Raw genomic sequence first — 16,608 nt, 5'->3', positions numbered from 1 at the left:
CGGATCTGTGCCTCTATCACGAGCAGCAGAAAAGGGAAACAGCACAGCCCTCACATGCGCGCAAACCCACACGACCTCGTGCCGCCTCTGCACCCGTGTGCTCCCTCCACCATACACGAAAAAAAAAAGAGTCGCCTCTCTCATCCGTGTCCCTCTTTCTTCTCTCTTCTGTGCCTGCGCCTCGCGCCGCCTTCCGCTGGGTGCGCTTGTAGCTCGTTCCTTTTTGTTGGTCTCCTCTTTCTTTTGCGTGAAGAGACGCCTTTGTGTGACCGCTGCAGCTACCAACAATACCGGCAGTCTTGCCCCACCCCCACCCTTCTTTCTACCTCGTCGACGCTGCTGTTGTGTCCTACGACCCACCCACCCACCTAGCACTCAGCAGGCTGACTCTTTGTCCTCCGCAATGCCGCTGCCTCACACATCCGCGCGTGCACGCATGCTTGCACGTGGGTTTTGTCTTCGCCGTCTCATCGCTAGATGCTGTGGGCTCTGAGCCAGTCTTCGACAGGCTCCGCCAGCAGGGCCTTTTCCACGGGCAACAAGAAGTCCTCCTCAGGGCCGCGCAGGGAAGAGGGAATGAGCTCCTCTAGCATTCCCAAATTCCACCGCAGGTAATTGACGTGCTCCAGGTAGAAAACCCACGAAGCGGCCCATCGAATCCAGTCAAGGGTGACGCCATGGTCTTGCATAACATCGTAAAGCTCGTTCAGCATATCCAGCTCCAGGTGCCACAGGCACGGCCCGTCATAGTAGAAGTTCTTCCGCGCGTACTCGCCGTCGTCAGACGGGTCCAGGAGCACCGCGCGCTCCTCCGCCGACTTTGGTGCGTACACCCGAACGTTGCGCATGTGCATACCGCCCTCGTTCGATGCCATGGAGAAGTGGATGACGATACCGTTTCGCTCCACGCACACCTCGATCGGGATCCAGTCAGCAAAGGTGAGCACGGCGTTCAGCCGCGGCGGGTCCTTCAGCTCGATGCGCGCCCACGCATGCACGGCGGCAAGACGGCCCCTCTTCACGGCACCCCGATGAAACACAACGACGTTATCTTCAGGGCGATGCTGCACAGACCAGGAGCCATCCCCATATGTTTCTTCCGGCTGCGAAGGAGGAGTCGCCGCAGTTTCCCGGGCTGCGCGCGCCGTTTCGCCGGTGCTGTCCTCACGCTGAGAAGCTGCTGGCATCCCTCCTCCTTGCGTTAAAGATGATGTTGCATCAGCGCCGCCTGCCACACTACTATGCTTTGTGGCACCGGAGGAAGTGTCATTGGCACCTGAATCTGCGCTTCCGTGCAACTCGGGTGACGCTTCTGGCGCAGCTAGCGAAGGCGAGACCCCTGTGGTCCTTGTCGCGGGTGGTGGGGGCGGGGGCTTTGTGTAGTACTCGCGCCGGATCTCGTCACACAGGTCCTTGTAGAGCGCCCGGAAGAGCTGGTAGTTGCCAAAGCCGTACTTGCTGCCCATCGCACGCGTCCATTGTGTTTCCTCGTCCACCAGCTCCTCGGTGGAGAGGGTACGACGGCCATGTGCGACGACAGTCAGCGAGCACAGTACAGATGCTTCCTGCACTGCTCGAAAGCGACGAGGCATCCCGACGATTGCCGCCGAGCCCTGCGCGAGAGAGGGGCCGCGCGGCACCCTCTTGAGGCACCACATCCGCTCCAACTACCAAAGCGGAGAGGTGGTGCAGGCGAAACAAAAAAAAAGCGTTGACACGAACCGTGAAGGAGCACGTCGAGGAAATCGAGGTATACGCGCCACGTCGCGTTTGCGAGGTGTTGGATAAATCTGTGAAAAGAGGAAAAGGATGGAGGGAGGTAATGAAGCACAAGGAGCCTCAAAAGGGCGCTCCACATACGGCCACAGAGTGTGCAGTGACCAATTCCGTTCACCTGTTTTCGATAAGCGCTAATATGAGGGCGAAACGAACCAGCTCGAGGAAGGCCCTCACCCTCCCTCACCCCTCCTGCCGAAAAAACACAGGAGTCGTCGATATGAACAGAACTTCGTTGCGGCAGCGAAACCGTCTTCGAGATACGCTGTGCGAGATCGAAATATAAGGCGTGCGAAAAAAAAAAGCCACTGTGTTTTCTTGCGGTTCCTTTGTTTGCGGATGTGAGCGCGAAAGCGGCGGGGGCCTCACGCACTGGGTGGCAGGTAAAGTTTGATAGCCACTACGAAAGCCACACACGCACAGGCCGACAGGCGACTTGAAAATACGTAGGGTTGGTTACAAAGTAGGCAAAAGAGGGAGCGAGAGCGTAGGTGAAGGTGCGTTGGTAAGCAGCGTGCGAAGATTTAAAGCATGCGAGGTCGACAAGGCCGGTGCATGCACTTGCTGCAGTGGCCGTGAAAAAAAAAGGGGGGCGCTGAGGAAAGGAGAGGGGAAGGAAAACAACAACGAAAAAGAGTGATGCACACTGACGCACGAGCCGCGGCAGGATCATCGCTTCTCCCCACCCCCTCTACCCTGCACAAACTCTCGCCGGCCCTTCGCCGCGCTGCCCAGCCGCTCACGAACGCAGCCGTGCATCCGTGGAGAAGGACAGTTATCGCTAAGCGCACGGAGCGAGAAGTTGGAGAAAGCACAGCCCCGCTTGTACCGCCACCATTCCTCTCACCGAGGACCCCTCCTCTCCTCCTCTCCGTATGTCGACGCCTCTGCGCCTGAAAGCTCCCCTGATTATTAGTCAACTTGTATTCCTTCTTTAGTAGGTGACCCCTAGCCGGTCTTTCCACTAGGAGAGAGGGAGAGTCAGTTATGCTTACTCACACGCACCCGTCTGCACAACGGCGGGCGTTTACCTCTTTAAAAATGCGAACAAGACAACCACCGGCACATGAGATACCTTCACACACGCGCACACACACCAAGAAAGGTAAAGCTCCCTACCAGATAGAACGAGAAGACGCACGAAGGCACACAGACACACGCACATACACACATGTGCACACAAGCACACAGACAGACAGACGGACAGGCAGGCAGGCAGACGCCCGTGCACCAATCGAAGGGCGAGCAGCACAAAAACAGATGTGATGTGTGCACACGTTCCCAAGCAAGCACACGCATACAAGCATACACAGAGAGAGCCTTCTCTTCGCCGTATTCACCTCTCTACAGCGTCCACAGAGGCTGCGCGCCAGGCGTGGAATCGTACGAGTCGCCGAAACGGTACATCTTGATGAGACCGTCGTAGCTGGCGCTGGCGAAGCCGCGACCGTCGGGGTGGAAGGACATGGCATTGATTGTACCAAAGTGGCAGCGCAGTTGGCCGAGCTGGTGGCCGTGAACCTTGTGAAAGAACTTAACCTCGAAGATGGACTGCCCGCCTTGCGTCGTCACAGAAGCGGCATCCATGCCACCGCCGAGGATTACGTGGTCGGCGTTTGGGCTGATCGACACGTCGTTCACCGGGACGTCGCTCCGGTACACCTGAATGGTGGCCAGGTCGCGGAAGTCTATGAGGTGAGACGTCTTGTCGGTCGAGGCGGTGGCTAAGGCGAGGTAGTTAGGGTCCCAGCTGAAGCGGTTGATCACCTCGTTCTCGTCCTCGTGAATCTGGCGACTGCGGATCACCTTGTTTGCCTCCACGTCGAGGATGTTCATGTAGCCGCCCTCGGAGTAGTAGATCGTCTCGTTCGTCGGCCCCCAGGCGGCCCACGTGATCGTGTCCGGGGTCTCGAAGGTGGAAAAGGTGGTGAAGGGCGTCTTGACAGGGGCGATGTCCTCACCGGCCTTGGGCACCGTGAAGGGTACGTTGTAGACCTGAATCGCCGAGTTTGTGCTGGAGCGGCCCTTTGTGGCCACCATCATCAGCGTGTCATCGTGCGAGAAACCGACGCTGGCGCCGGACGATAGGCTGCGGCTCACGGAGCCAAGAAGGGCACCAGACTCTACGCTCCACAGAAGCACCTCCTCGCCCGCGCTGGCGGTCGCCAAAAGTGTGGACTCCCGGTTCACATCTAGCGCCACCATGGCCGCATCGTACGTGCGACCTTCCACCTGACCCACCGTTGTGTAGGAGCCGAGCAGCTTGCCCGTCTTTACCTGCCAGCAGCACGCGCTGCAGTTCGTGTCCTTGGCAGATGAAAAGAGAAGGTCGCCGTCGCGATTGAACTTTAGCATTGTCACACCCTTCATATGGCCGTGAAGCGCCACGCCTTCGAGATCCACGGCGGCCGTCATTGTTGCTGAGGTACGAGAGACGAAGATGAGCTGTGTTTTAGATTTCTTGGTTTCTGTAAGGAAGGCTACAAGCAAACAGGCGAGGGGCGAGAGAAGTAGACACCAAAGAACGGAGAAGGTGTGTTGAGTCGAGTTGGCACTGCTGTGGATGGGTCGGGTTGGAGTCGTGAGCGTGGCCCCATCATGCCCGTGTGTGTGTGAGAGGGAGAGGGGGGAAAGAGCGACGGGGGAAAAAGGGAGAGGCGGGATCAATGCACAGTGAGAGAGAGAGAGGCCTGAGACGGTGTGCGTGCCCACATTCACCCAGCACGGCAAGCAAACGCGAATGAAAGAGCCGAGAGAGACCGCCCGCAAGCACCGCAAGTGTGGCATTTCCTCTGCTGCCACGCGATGGTGGATGCGTCCGTGTGCACGCGTGCCGCTGATGTGTTTGTGTTCGTGCATGTATGCGCTTGTGTGTGCATGTCGCATGCGCGCCAGCGCATTGGCGTGGTCTGGTACGCAGGTGCATACGCCGCTGGAGTCGAGAGAGGAACAGCAGCCTGACGACGGCGCCGATCGACGAAGCGGCGGCCCATCACAGAGCGATTGCGAAAAAAAAAGGCACACACAAACGAAAGCGTCGTGCGCAGTGCTTACCAGCCAAGCTCTTTGAGACGCTGGCTCGCCGTCTTCACCAGATCACGGTCCGTGATCGTTGCCGCACCGACATGGGTGGCGGCCTCGTTGGAGCGCAACAGCGGTGATACCCTGCTCTCTCCAGCCCTCGCGCTCTTCGTACCTACAGCGCCTTCTGCGCCCAACGCCGTCTGTACCTTTCCCATCCCCGCCTCTATGAGATGCATGAGCTGTAGCAGCATCGTCTCCGTCATGCCCTCCGCAGACACGGCAACCGGCTCGGCGCGGAGGGCGGCCAGGGCCTCGAGCAAGGCCGTTTGCCGGTCCGCCGCTGCCGCCCGCTCCTTGCGATCCGCGTCGGCAAGTTGCTGAAGGCGAAAGCGCATGTCCTTCTCCAACGACGTCAGCTGCGCTGTCGTTCGCTGGTACTGTGCCTCAAGGCGCTCGGTGACGTCGCTCTCGTGTGCCTCGAGGCGGCTGATCAGTGCAAGGAGAAACTTGCGGTCCCCGGCGGTTTCGCTCGCCCGGTGCACAAGGTCGTCAGACGCGCTCGCGGCAACGGCCGCAGCTTGGGACGCTGTCGATGCCGCGTCAGGGGGGTTCGAAAGACCACCCGTGAAACTCCCGCCACCGTCCTTGTCGTGCTTCTCGCCTGAAGAGGTAGGTGAAGGCAACGGCACCGATGTCTCTGCCGCCACGTCGATGGGGTCGTCGGCGGGAGGGGTGGAAACTCTTCGCTCTGGAAAAGGCGTGCTGTCCTCAGCCACAGCACCCGTCTCGTGGGGAGAAGTGGCGGCGGCGGCAGCCACGGTGGCCGCACCGGCGAAGGGGAGATCCTCTCCATGAGGAGCGGTATAGGGAATCGGCATGGGCGCCAACATCGGAAACGGAACCGGCACCGGTATATACCCTTTGACCAGACCAGCAGCAGAGCTACCTGTCGCCGCAGCATCGGCTGAGCTTGTGGGAATGTTGGTGTCTCGTGCAGCGTACCAACTGGCGAACATGGGCCACCAGGGTCCGTAGGGGCTCACAGCAGGCCCTGGAGCAGCAGCTGAGTTATGGACAGATTGTGGAGCGCTGTGTTGATCGCCAGTGTTGGAGGATGGCAGTGGTGGGGCTGGTGGTGCTGGCGGCGCCACCCTCTCCATCTCAATCACGGAGGCCGGGGGGCACGTGGGGATCGTGGGGGACTCCACGTGTGGCGGCTCCGGCGCTGACGCTGGCGACGGCTGTGGCGCGATAGCAGTGGTCGTTTGAATAAGCCACGACTGCTGCGGCGAGCGATCCGACTCTCTCAGGATCAGCAACTGCCCCATACCACGCGCCAGCACCCGGAAGCCGGCGGCGGCGCTAGACTCGACCAGCATCTTTGCCTCCGCAGCACCCCCGGCGTGGGAGAACACCTCGCTGACGCCCGTGTTGCTCATGTCCAGCAGCTCCATTGCAGTGCCCTCCAGCACCGGACGCGAAGCTAGCAAGGAGCCGCCCATCCAGGTGATGGAGGTGCTGGACATGTTAAGATAGCGTAGGGCGGAGCCGGGAACAGCGTTTGCGACCGCATGCGCTGTCTCGTCGCCCAGCGGGTTTTGACTGGCATCTAGCCCCTTCAGACCCCGCGTCGCCGAGTGACCGAGAGGCACGGTGCCGCCGGCTGGCCGTGGCAAAAGTCGATCGTCCAGATTCGCGTAGCCGCCCCGCAGCGAGCGCTGCCACGTGGAGTCCGAGGCAGTCGGCACGGCGGCACGTATGAGGTGCACGAGGCCGTTTTTGCACGCATCAGTCAGTCCGCACCCCACAAAGCTTGCCTCCTCCAGCGCCGGCCACGTCACACCGCCGTCCGCCGATGCCTCAGGTGACTTGGGGAAGGGCGTAGTCAGCTGCATGAACTGCGCATGCGAGAGTGGGACACCGTCCAGGCGCAGGGAGGTGAGACAATGGCACAGTGGGAGAACGCGTGTCAGCGACGGCAGCACTCGTCCAATGCCTCGCTGCTGCTGCAGCGGTGCACGACCCTGCACCGCCATGCTAGTGAGCGGCATGCCGCACCAGGAGAAGGAGCTCAGGGTGGTGGCGCTTTCCTTCACTGCCTGCGCCACTGCCTGTGGCAGACGCCGCAGCGTCGGCTCATTCTGAGTGAACCAAGGCGTTGACGCAGGCGGCGAGGCCGCGCCGCACGGGAGCTGCGCCGCTGGCACCGTAGCGTTGTAAGAAAAGTGAAGCTTGGCGAACTGCGTCCGCGAGAAGGCGCTTGTTCTCGGCCGAGAGGACGGGCTAGTGTCTGAGGCAGCGTCTCGTCGACTCAGCTGTCCTGATGAATTCCGAGACCGTGCTGCTGGCGAACGCGCGGCGCGAGCTGCTGGGGACACGTCCAGGAGTGCGTGCGCAAAGAGGCGGATGTCGGCAAGAGGAATCTCCGCGAAGTTTATGTCCATCGCGCCCTCGCGGAGACCGGCAACAAACGCCGGGTGCGGTGAAGTGCGATGCGCCTGGCACTGAGCGAAGTACCGCTCCATGAGGGAGGGGCGCCCCATCGACGCCGCCGGCCGTCAAAGACGGGGGGAGGGGGGGGGGCCGACGCACACTTGACGAGTGCTGCACCTCAGCACACGAGGCTGATGAGAGAGTGAAAAGGTGAAGAATGAGTAGGGGCGCACGTGCCAGTTATCGATCTATCGTTGCTGAAGGCGTCTTCGGGGGCCGAGCGGTGGATGTAAGCTGTCCGTGTAGGGTCGATCACTGCACGTGTATCTACACTCGCAGAAAAAAAGAGAACGGTTTGCAGTTGCCAGTGCACGGATGATTAGTCTATGATCAGCAGCGGACTCCGACAAAGAGGGATGGATCCGGGAGTTCTGCCGCTGCTTGTGCGGCTGCACGTTTTCAAAAAGTGTGAGGGCCAAGAATGAGGGGGAGTGGCATGTGGCGTGAACACACACGCACGTGCCCGTCGTACACATGCACGGCAACAGTTAGAGAAAGAATAGGTGCAGGGGGGATGATGAGAATCAAGCCATCAGCTAATGATGCCCAGAGGAAAGAGCTACACGGCACAGGTCGTACCGCAACAACTGTCGGTCCTTCACTTCAGCATCTTCGCAAGAGCAAATGAGAGTGGGACCACAAGAGCCCTCATGAAGGCTACACCAGTGACCCTTTACAGCATCCGCACACGTTGAACATGAGCCTCGCTCTTCTACGCATGCGTAGGTCGATAAGAATACGCGGAGGATTGCCATATGAGATCGTTGCCGTGTGTGCGGAAAGAAGAGGAAGGGAAGGACAGTGAGAGGATCTGTGTGAGGCAGAAGAAAAAGATCGCAGTCTATTTCAGTTTTTTTTTATTCTTCTTTTCATCGCTCCACATGCACGCGCGCATACACACACATACGTAGCCACATATATATGCGTGCATGTGCGTCTGTGCATACCTCACCGCGGCCCCCGCCCCTCTCCTCACTGCTAGCACGGAAAGGTGCACAAGGAAAAAGAAAGCGAGAAACGGGAAACTCGAAACGTTTCAGAAAAGGGAAACGCGTTATTGCAGGAACGAACGAATAGACGAAACAGAAGAGGAAAGGAGAAGAGCAAACATAAAAAAAAAGTTGAAGGCAATGCGGCAGCGACTCTTTGCGGCTCGTCGTATGCGGGGGGAAGGGGCGTGCGTGTGCGAGTGCGGCCTTCGCTGCGCTTGTTTCTGGGTGGTGAAAGTGGGTGAGAGAGGGTAGAGAGAAAACGACGTATCAGGAAGTCAGTTCAGACCCGCCAAGAACTTGGCGCCAACGTGCCACGCCATGCGCCAGTAGGCCAAGATGGCATACGGCGCCCACGCCACCGCCACGGCCACCGCTGTCCACAGGAGCATCTGCCACTCGCAGACGGTGCTGAAAAGACACCGCAGGTCGCGGAAGGCGCAGCGTCTGCACTGCTCCGCTTTGGGGGCATTCGGCGCCGGCGTAGTGGTCGTGTGCTCGACCGTCCACGAAACGTTTTTAGAGGCCAGCAGCGCAGCGGCCGCGTCGCGAAAGACGACGGTGCATGAAGCGGTGCGTCCCACCTCCTCGGGCGGGTCGCTCACCATGCTGAACTGCAACAGCGAGGAGGTGTTAGCGCCGGCCACCAAAGCCGTGCGGCCACACTCGTGTGTCACGCCGTCGCTGTCGCAGTGCGATGCGCGTGCTCCCTGGCACTGGCCAACGGCAACGTAGTAGAGGCCACCATATGTGTTGTTGTTGCGAACCGTGACGTAGAGGATGCCTGTGCTGCTGTCAAACTTGATAGCATCCAGTACGCCGTGCACCGGAAGCGGCTGGAACGCGAGGCCGTCCGCATTCACCGTCCACCGCAGCATCGCCCCGCCCGTGCGCTCCACCGTATCGAACAGGAACTCCTGTTCCCCCATTTTCTGCCGCGTGAAGGTGCCCAGAGAGGCGCCGATATAGCGTCCGCCTACGCCCTGGGCGATCTGTTCCAGGTCCGCCGCGCGGTAGTCCGCCAGCTGGTGTCGCACGCACGTTCCCTTCTGCGCGTTGCACTGCGTAGTGCTGGAGAGCGAGTAGAAATAGTCTGGTGAGATGCCGACCTTGTCGCAATCATTGCCTGAGACGCTGACAAGCGGCGCCGGGAGCAAAAGCCACTCTGCCGGATCGTCGTCGCGCACAGGCCCAGTGCTGGTGGTGCCGCGGCTGGCCCTGCTGTGTTCTGCAGAGGGGACAAAGAGAACGCGCCCGGAAATATCAACCTTGGGGTTTGACTCTTCGGGCAAAACATCAGAGGCCCGAAGAAGCTGCAGAGCAGACGCACCGTTCTGCGCCTCAGGGGCATCCGTTGTGAGCTGCAGTGTCGTCGGTGCGATCCCTCGCCCGCTCGCGGATAGGTGCATCGTGTAGTAGGGCGACGACGATCCCACGGACCATCCGTGGTAGGTGATGCCCTCGCCCTGTACGCACGTAATTCCGGCTGCGCCGGTGCGGAAGCAAAAGTGCGCGCGCATTGAAGCGTTGCACAGGTCGCTTGTGAGGGCGCACTCCACGCTGGTGCAGAGGCAGCACAGTCCGAGCGGCGCCGACACAAGCGTCCCTGTCATGCTCATGTAGGAGGGGCAGCGCGTGACGCCGTCGTCGCAAGACATGGCCGTCCTCAGCACCCGCACAGAGTCTCGCAACGCCGCCGGAAACGTGCGTAGGTAGGTGAGGCCGTAGCGCATCTGCACGGCGCCACGCTGTATTGCCACCGTGATGGGAGGCAGAGACACCTGCAAAGAGGTGGCAGGTGTGCCAGCAGCATTGGACGCCGCGTCACGGGGAAAGAGTGACTGATGCAACGCGTGCGTCACCGTCACCTCTGTCTCCAAGACGGAGCCGGTGAGAATGCTGTCGTCGAGGGTGAGATCCACCACCAGCTTGAGCCCGCAACCAGGCGGCGTGGGTAGCGAGGCTCCGTCGCAGGAGCGCACGTAGGCCGTTGCCGCGGCGGTGCCGCCCATCCCATCAGTCAGGCCACCAACGGCAGGTCCCGCACAGAGCCCCTGGCTGGAGTATACCAGCGCCAAAAGAAGCGCAATGAAGGCCACGCGAGTGGGTGGTGGCATTGCCACAAAGCAAGTGCGGTACCTGCGGCGTGGTCGGTGATTAGCCAGCGACGAACGACGAGAGGCGCCTTGCAGCGCTGGCGCGGCTGGTGTAGCCGTATCGAGACCACGGTTCGGCGACGGCGCAGTAGCGGTGGAATTATCACCCAACGCACGCGGCATAGCGGGATTCATCTGTCTGTTCTGTCTTTTGAGTGTGCGGAGGATGGTGAGGTGGTGGAGGCGTGCCTGCCTTTTTTCGTTATATATATATAGATAGATATGTAAAGATGTATATACGTATATCTGAGGGAGCGAGGTACAAGGCGTGAAAGCAGTCGACGACGGAGGTACAAAATGGTTGGGAATAAAAAGGTAAGAAGTGAAGCGGAGCAAGAGAGCGAAGCGAACACGATTCTGTTCTTAGCAAAATAATAACGCGAAGCAGTTGCAGCGAGAGCAGAAGAAGAACAAAAAGGAGGAGAGGAAGACAGCGAGGAAGGAATACGCTGGACAGCCTTGGCGAAACAAGAGAGAACGAGAGCTAAAGAAAAGCGTCTGCCTGCGTGCCTGGGCGTGTTTGCGGCGTAGTGAGCGGCAGCAGCAGGAGCGGTGGGGTGCAGAGAGGGGAAGGGTGTATGGTCAGGTTGCGTGAGGGAAGGAAGGAAGCAGAAAGCCAAGCAGAAGAACGTCTACGAGAAAGAGAGTGTGCAAAGAATGACGCGTGTGCCACCAGAGAAGAGAAGAGAGGGAAAAAGAAAACCACGATAAAAAGAGGGGAAATTGTTCCCGTTTTGTGTGTAAGCGAAGGTGAAGATGTGAAGCACATACACGCGCGTGTTTGTGTATGGTGTGCCGCCGCATGGCGAGGGGATCGAGGCGACAGCACCAATGAAAGGGCGTGCATTCGAGAAGGAGGAGAGCGCAGAAATGGTGGCGGAAGCGAAAAAGCGGGTGAGAAGAGGAGAAAATGAGGAATGACGCACGGGCGCGCAGACATCGACACGAATACCGAAACAGCATCGCTCGTGACGTAGCATACGCACACGCTGCGCCAGTGGCTGCATGGTGGCTCTGCCTAATGGAGGTTTAGACGGGCTACTACGCCTCGTACTCGCACCGTTTCTGGGCATCGTGGATGATGAGACACATCCGGCCTGCATTCAAACGATCCCGCACGCCATCAGCGGCGAGGATAATGAGGGAAAGGAGGAAGGGGGCGGAGGACGATCGGTAAGAAAAAGAGAGGATAAGGGAAGCAGAGCATTGTGCCGTCAACTTTCTCTCACCTGCCCGCACACCCGCACTGCACCTCTCGATGTCTCTCTTGAACCTTCGTTCATCCACTGCGCCAACGCCGCTCTCCCCTCCACCTGTAAGCTCCTTTCCTGTCCCTGCCTCAGCTTGAATGACGCCTTACGCACACTTACTCAGACGCGCACAGGCGCAGAAGCGAACAAATAGCCAAATATGCGCACGATGGCCCCCTATACACATTATTTGTGCGTCTGTGTGCATTGCCCTTTTCTCTTTTCCGTCTCCTGCGTCTCACTGCCCCCCCGCCCCTCGCGTTCACCATCATCAGTCACCATCAGGCAAAAAAAAAAGATAAGAAGCACCTTGAGGAAGGTGCGTCACCAGGTCACGAGTACATGAAGACGTCACGAATGGTGCGCGTCGATTTCGAAAAGTCTAACGAACGCGTTCCCCCAGCTTTTCTCGTGTCTCTTGTTTTTTTCTTTCATTGCGATGCTGCTTAGCCTCACCCCGCCAGCCATCCGACCTTGTGCTCTCCCACTCTCTGTTTTCGTTGCGTGAATTCTCCAGAAAAATAAAGCAAGCGAAAAAGACAAGAGACCGTCTCGCCCCTGGTCAAGTTAGCGCATACATTCAGATACAACAGAATGAAGACACACGCACACACGTACACATCAGTGAAACGCTGCGCCCGGGTGAGTGTGCGGGAAGGAAGGAGAGGTGTAGGAGGGAGGGCTGCCTCGTGAGAGGTCATCTCTCATCCTCCACCCTTGAAGGAAAAAAAAAACAAGAGAGTGGGTGCATGATGATGCTGAAAGCGATAAGGCATGCATGAGCGAAAAAGAGGGATGCGGGAGGCCTCGACAAGAGCAGAAGATGCTCCCTTTGCGCTTCTTCAGTCCTCTTTTCGTTTTTTTTTGCCTGTAAGCCATCTGTGCCCACACTACGAACATCATGCGCTTCGTAAGGTGCAAGCAAAAGATGAAGCAGCAGTCCACCAGCAGCCTGCTAACAACCGTGAATGCGTGCGAGTGTGGGGGAGGGGAGATCGCGAGGGAGCAGGAGGAGCCGTAAGGGCAGTGAGCAAAAAATCGCAGAGAGAGAAAGCCGACGAGCACACAGTTCAAAAAAGATAACCGATGAGGCATGACGAACACAAGCGAGCAGGGGGCTTTCCTTTCACCCACAGCAAGCACAGACACAACGCAAGACAACCGACACGATGCCACGACGCAAAAGCGACGGCAAACGAGGAAGGCAACGCACGGAAAAAGCGGTGAAAAGACAGACAAAGAGCGCGCAAGAAAAAGGAAGAAGCAACAGAGAACAGGATGGCATAGCGCAGACAGAGCGGGTGCGACTAAAAGAAAAAGCGAAAGGCGCGCACACGCGCCTACACACACAACGAAGAGCCACGAAGAAAGGAAAGGGAGGCGGAGGCAGAGAGACAGAGAGACAGAGATAGACCAACAGAGCACAAAGACGAGAGGAAAAAAAAAACAACAACAACGTCAATGACAGCAAAAGTGGAGCAAAAACAGCCATTCCGACACACACACACACGCACACGCACACGCACACGCACATAGATATGTTCTGCGCTGAACGCGCGCGAATCCAATGCATCATTCAAAGCTGAGCGGAAGGAAGAAGAGGAGGTGGATAATAGAGCGTTAAAAAAGGACAAAAAGGCAGATGCACTACGCCGGTCGTGCTTGGTGAGAGAGGAACCAGGAGTGTGTCGGCGCAGTGAAGGTGATCGAGGTAGGGGCAACGGCGCCGCTGAGGTGCAGTGGGGAGTAGTCGACGGGAAAGAAGCAAAAGAAGGCCTGCCCTAGTGACCGCGTGAGACACCGAGGAGAAAAAAACAGCGCACACGCCGTCAGACGCCGTGTCACACAGAAATTGAGGAGTTGCTGCAACCGAGACTCCCTCGCACCCTCCTCCCGCTCCGTCCGGATGCGGCGAAAGCGTGTGCAAATCTGGTGTCGTTCGAGGAAAGCGACAGGAAGTGGTGCGCATCACGGCAAAACTACACAGCAGCTCACTCTACTGTGTTTACCGTGCCCGTATGAGCAGCACTGCGTGCCCACACCGCTGCGTCTCCAGCGCACCACTATCAAAAGCCTCCTCTGTGTGGCCGCTTCGCGCTTCCTTCCCTCTCCCCCGATCTACCCCCTTTCTGGTGAGCCTTTTTACGCAAGCTCCGCCTCGAGAGCTGCAAGGGCGTCCTCGTCTTCCTGCGTCTTGGTTTTGACAGGCTGCGCCGGGAGCTTCTGGCTAGGCACGGCGGGCATCTCAGGCAGCTTCGCGTCGGCCACTTGAGTCTCCTCGAGGTTCATGCCGTCGAGCTCCATCTCCAGCTCGTTCATTAGCTCGTCCTCATCGACAAAGTTATTGTCTAACGGCTGGCGGAGCGCCTCGCTCACCTGGTTCGCCTTGTCCATCTCCTCCATCAAGTCATCCATATTGTCCTCGATCTTTTCCGCCTTCATTTGCTTGTTGGAACGCTTCAGCTCATCCTTGGCGCGAATCTGCGCTCGCAGCACCTCGTGGTTCATACTTTGGTTCTGTACAGTGAACTTGAGCGTCTCTAGGTTCTGCTTTTGCGCGCCGATGTTCAAGAGCTGCTCTTCGTACATCTTCTTCCGCTTCATGCATTGAAGGGCGCCCTGTGTGTTCTTCTTCGCGTACAGCTGCTTCGCCTTGGCCAGCTCGCTTTCCATGCGCTTTTCCAGTGCCGCCTCGCGCTTCTCCAGCAGCTCAATGGCCGCGTCCATGTCTTCCATCGTCTTCGCGGTGTTCGTGTTGCCGCCGCCACTGCTGCGGCTCGGCTGCACCTGCTTCTCTTTTCCAAAGAGGCGATTGAACATGATTGCAATCCGCTTTTGTTTTTTTTGCTGGGGCCGCTTGTGTGCCTGTGGAGGAGGAGGGATTCCGTCTATGCGGCTGTATATATTTGCATGGATGTGCCTGTGTACGCACAAGTGCAGTACCCAACTCCCAGCACGCACCCTGTTAGTGCGTGGTGCTGAGACGAGGCACGCAAGACGCAGAAAAGGAAAGAACCCAAGCGCGAGGCCGCTTCACAGACGCAGCAACAGAGCAGACTGAAAGGAAACGTGCTTTCAACGCAACTGCGCACACGCGCGGAGCCATGCGAGATGGAGAAGCACAGGTGAACGCAACAAGGGCAGCAGCGGAAAGAGCGACGTACAGCAAGAGGCAAAGACGCACAAGATGTGCAGTAGGGCCGAAAAAAATAGAGATGAGATCGACAAAAAAGGGGGGGCGGTGGATGTTTGCCTAAGTGACAAAGGCGCGTGGACAGCAAGCGCGAAGCACGACTGCTTTTGAATGCGCATGTCAGTAATACGGCAACGGGGTAGTAGTGTGTATGTGTGGCAGATATCACGCAATATAGAAGCAAGGAGATAAGGACGCAGGGAGGAAGGAGACGGACGGGGTGATGGGGTGGATGTGGCAGCGATAGCGGAGGAGAAAGGAATGAGAAAAGGCATGGACGCAAGAGAAGGGTGCCAAGAGAAAAAAGGCGGCCTGATGCACGTACACCCACAAGGTTCCCAGCATCCTCTCCATCGCCTCCACTCCTCTTGCCCATGATGCCAATGTGTCTGCTGCGTCCGCAACGACAACTTTCTGCTGATGGGGTGAAGCAGCAGCACTACCAGCACGACTTTCGTGCGCGTGACAGCGAAACAGACGCCGCTGGCGCTACATCCGACTCCGCCACCCACGCAGTCTTCGTGCATTGCACTCCTTTCCTTTGTTTTCATTACGTTGCTCTGCTTCGCTTTCTCGGTGCTGCACGCTGTCATCTTCGTGACGGACGGCGGTGTTTATGCACGTGTGCCTGTCAAATTAAGATAGAGATGACGCACAGAGAGAGAGCGGTGGCGGCGTTGAAGAAGGGACGGTCAAGGATGTGCGAAGGTTGGGGAGGAGACAAGTCGTGGGCGGATGAAGCAGAAAGAGCAGCGCGGTCGGACGCAAAGGTAACGAACGCGACGCGGAAAGAAAACACAAGAAGATAATGTGCTCCACCTGCGGAGTTCTTCCCACCCCGTGTGTGCGCTGTGCGTTCGTCTTTTTCACGCTCTTTTACACCCTTTCTTCTACAGTTCTCCACGCAGATCCGAAGTGTTCTGGTTTTGCGTTCCGAGAAGCAGCAGCACCAAGCGAAGCAGCCAGTTCTAGTTGCGCTGTCACTTCTCATGCACATCCATTGCTGCTGCGGTTGTGGTGTGGTGGCACTCCTTCAAGAAGGAAGCTGTGGACTCAGGCATACAGCCGTGAGAAAAAGGGAGGATTAGCCCAGCAGGTGTGAATGCCCAGGAACAACACCGATAGAGAAACAGAGGGGGAGAAGATGCATAGACACATCAAGCAAGGAGAAGCACCTGAGAGGCGAGCATGGAGCTCGAGTTTTCAGCCGCCCACCGGACCCCCGGTCATACCCCACATGAAAAGAGAATATTGAAAAAAGAAAAAAGAGGAGGTCGTACCTGTGCCCTTATCCTCCGTTTTATGCGCCAGTTCGTATATAGATGCATGTATGTCTGCGTCGGCACTTACTTGCTTCCAGAGGGGGCCAGTGCGTGTGTGTGTGTGTGTGCGTGTGTTCACCTCCCTCTCTCATTATTTGAACTCATCACCAGTGCACACACAGACGCAGAGATGTACAAACGCACACGAAGCAGCAACCTAAACACCGTACGCACGCACGCACACACGCACACACAGGGCATACACGATAGAAAAGAAAAACGGGGTCACCAAACGGAAAGAAAACTGCGCAGAAGCGCCGAAGCAACCACCGTGCCACCGGCAGCCCCACCCCACCCACTCCTCCCTCCGTCCTCGCCGCCGCTGCTTTCAGCGGCAAGGACTCAGAACCCAAGTGGCAAAGGATGCAAGGGGGGGGTAGGCTGAGGGTGGGTGAGAGGGAGAGG

At 58.2% G+C, this 16,608-nt stretch overlaps 5 protein-coding genes across 5 annotated transcripts; all 5 read right to left on the bottom strand.

Annotated features, from left to right (window-relative positions):
• Positions 1-473: 473 nt before the first annotated feature.
• On the bottom strand, positions 474-1,658 carry LINJ_36_4080 (conserved hypothetical protein; the record flags this gene model as incomplete). Its single annotated transcript, XM_001469589.1, has 1 exon — positions 474-1,658. The coding sequence occupies one exon, from the start codon at positions 1,656-1,658 to the stop codon at positions 474-476; it is 1,185 nt and encodes a 394-aa protein (XP_001469626.1).
• Positions 1,659-3,120: 1,462 nt separating this feature from the next.
• Positions 3,121-4,191, bottom strand: LINJ_36_4070 (putative eukaryotic translation initiation factor 3 subunit; the record flags this gene model as incomplete). The annotated part of the gene is made up of 1 exon (XM_001469590.1): positions 3,121-4,191. The coding sequence occupies one exon, from the start codon at positions 4,189-4,191 to the stop codon at positions 3,121-3,123; it is 1,071 nt and encodes a 356-aa protein (XP_001469627.1).
• A 635-nt stretch (positions 4,192-4,826) lies between these two features.
• Positions 4,827-7,343, bottom strand: LINJ_36_4060 (conserved hypothetical protein; the record flags this gene model as incomplete). The annotated part of the gene is made up of 1 exon (XM_001469591.1): positions 4,827-7,343. One exon carries the CDS (start codon positions 7,341-7,343, stop codon positions 4,827-4,829), a length of 2,517 nt encoding a protein of 838 aa, XP_001469628.1.
• Positions 7,344-8,560: 1,217 nt separating this feature from the next.
• LINJ_36_4050 (similar to leishmania major. l411.4-like protein) lies at positions 8,561-10,294 on the bottom strand (the record flags this gene model as incomplete). The annotated part of the gene is made up of 1 exon (XM_001469592.1): positions 8,561-10,294. The coding sequence occupies one exon, from the start codon at positions 10,292-10,294 to the stop codon at positions 8,561-8,563; it is 1,734 nt and encodes a 577-aa protein (XP_001469629.1).
• Positions 10,295-13,830: 3,536 nt separating this feature from the next.
• Positions 13,831-14,508, bottom strand: LINJ_36_4040 (conserved hypothetical protein; the record flags this gene model as incomplete). The annotated part of the gene is made up of 1 exon (XM_001469593.1): positions 13,831-14,508. The coding sequence occupies one exon, from the start codon at positions 14,506-14,508 to the stop codon at positions 13,831-13,833; it is 678 nt and encodes a 225-aa protein (XP_001469630.1).
• Positions 14,509-16,608: the final 2,100 nt, after the last annotated feature.

Source organism: Leishmania infantum, chromosome 36 (genome assembly GCF_000002875.2).
Source record: "Leishmania infantum JPCM5 genome chromosome 36".
Classification (NCBI taxonomy): domain Eukaryota; phylum Euglenozoa; class Kinetoplastea; order Trypanosomatida; family Trypanosomatidae; genus Leishmania; species Leishmania infantum.
This window is presented reverse-complemented; position numbering and strand designations above follow the sequence as displayed.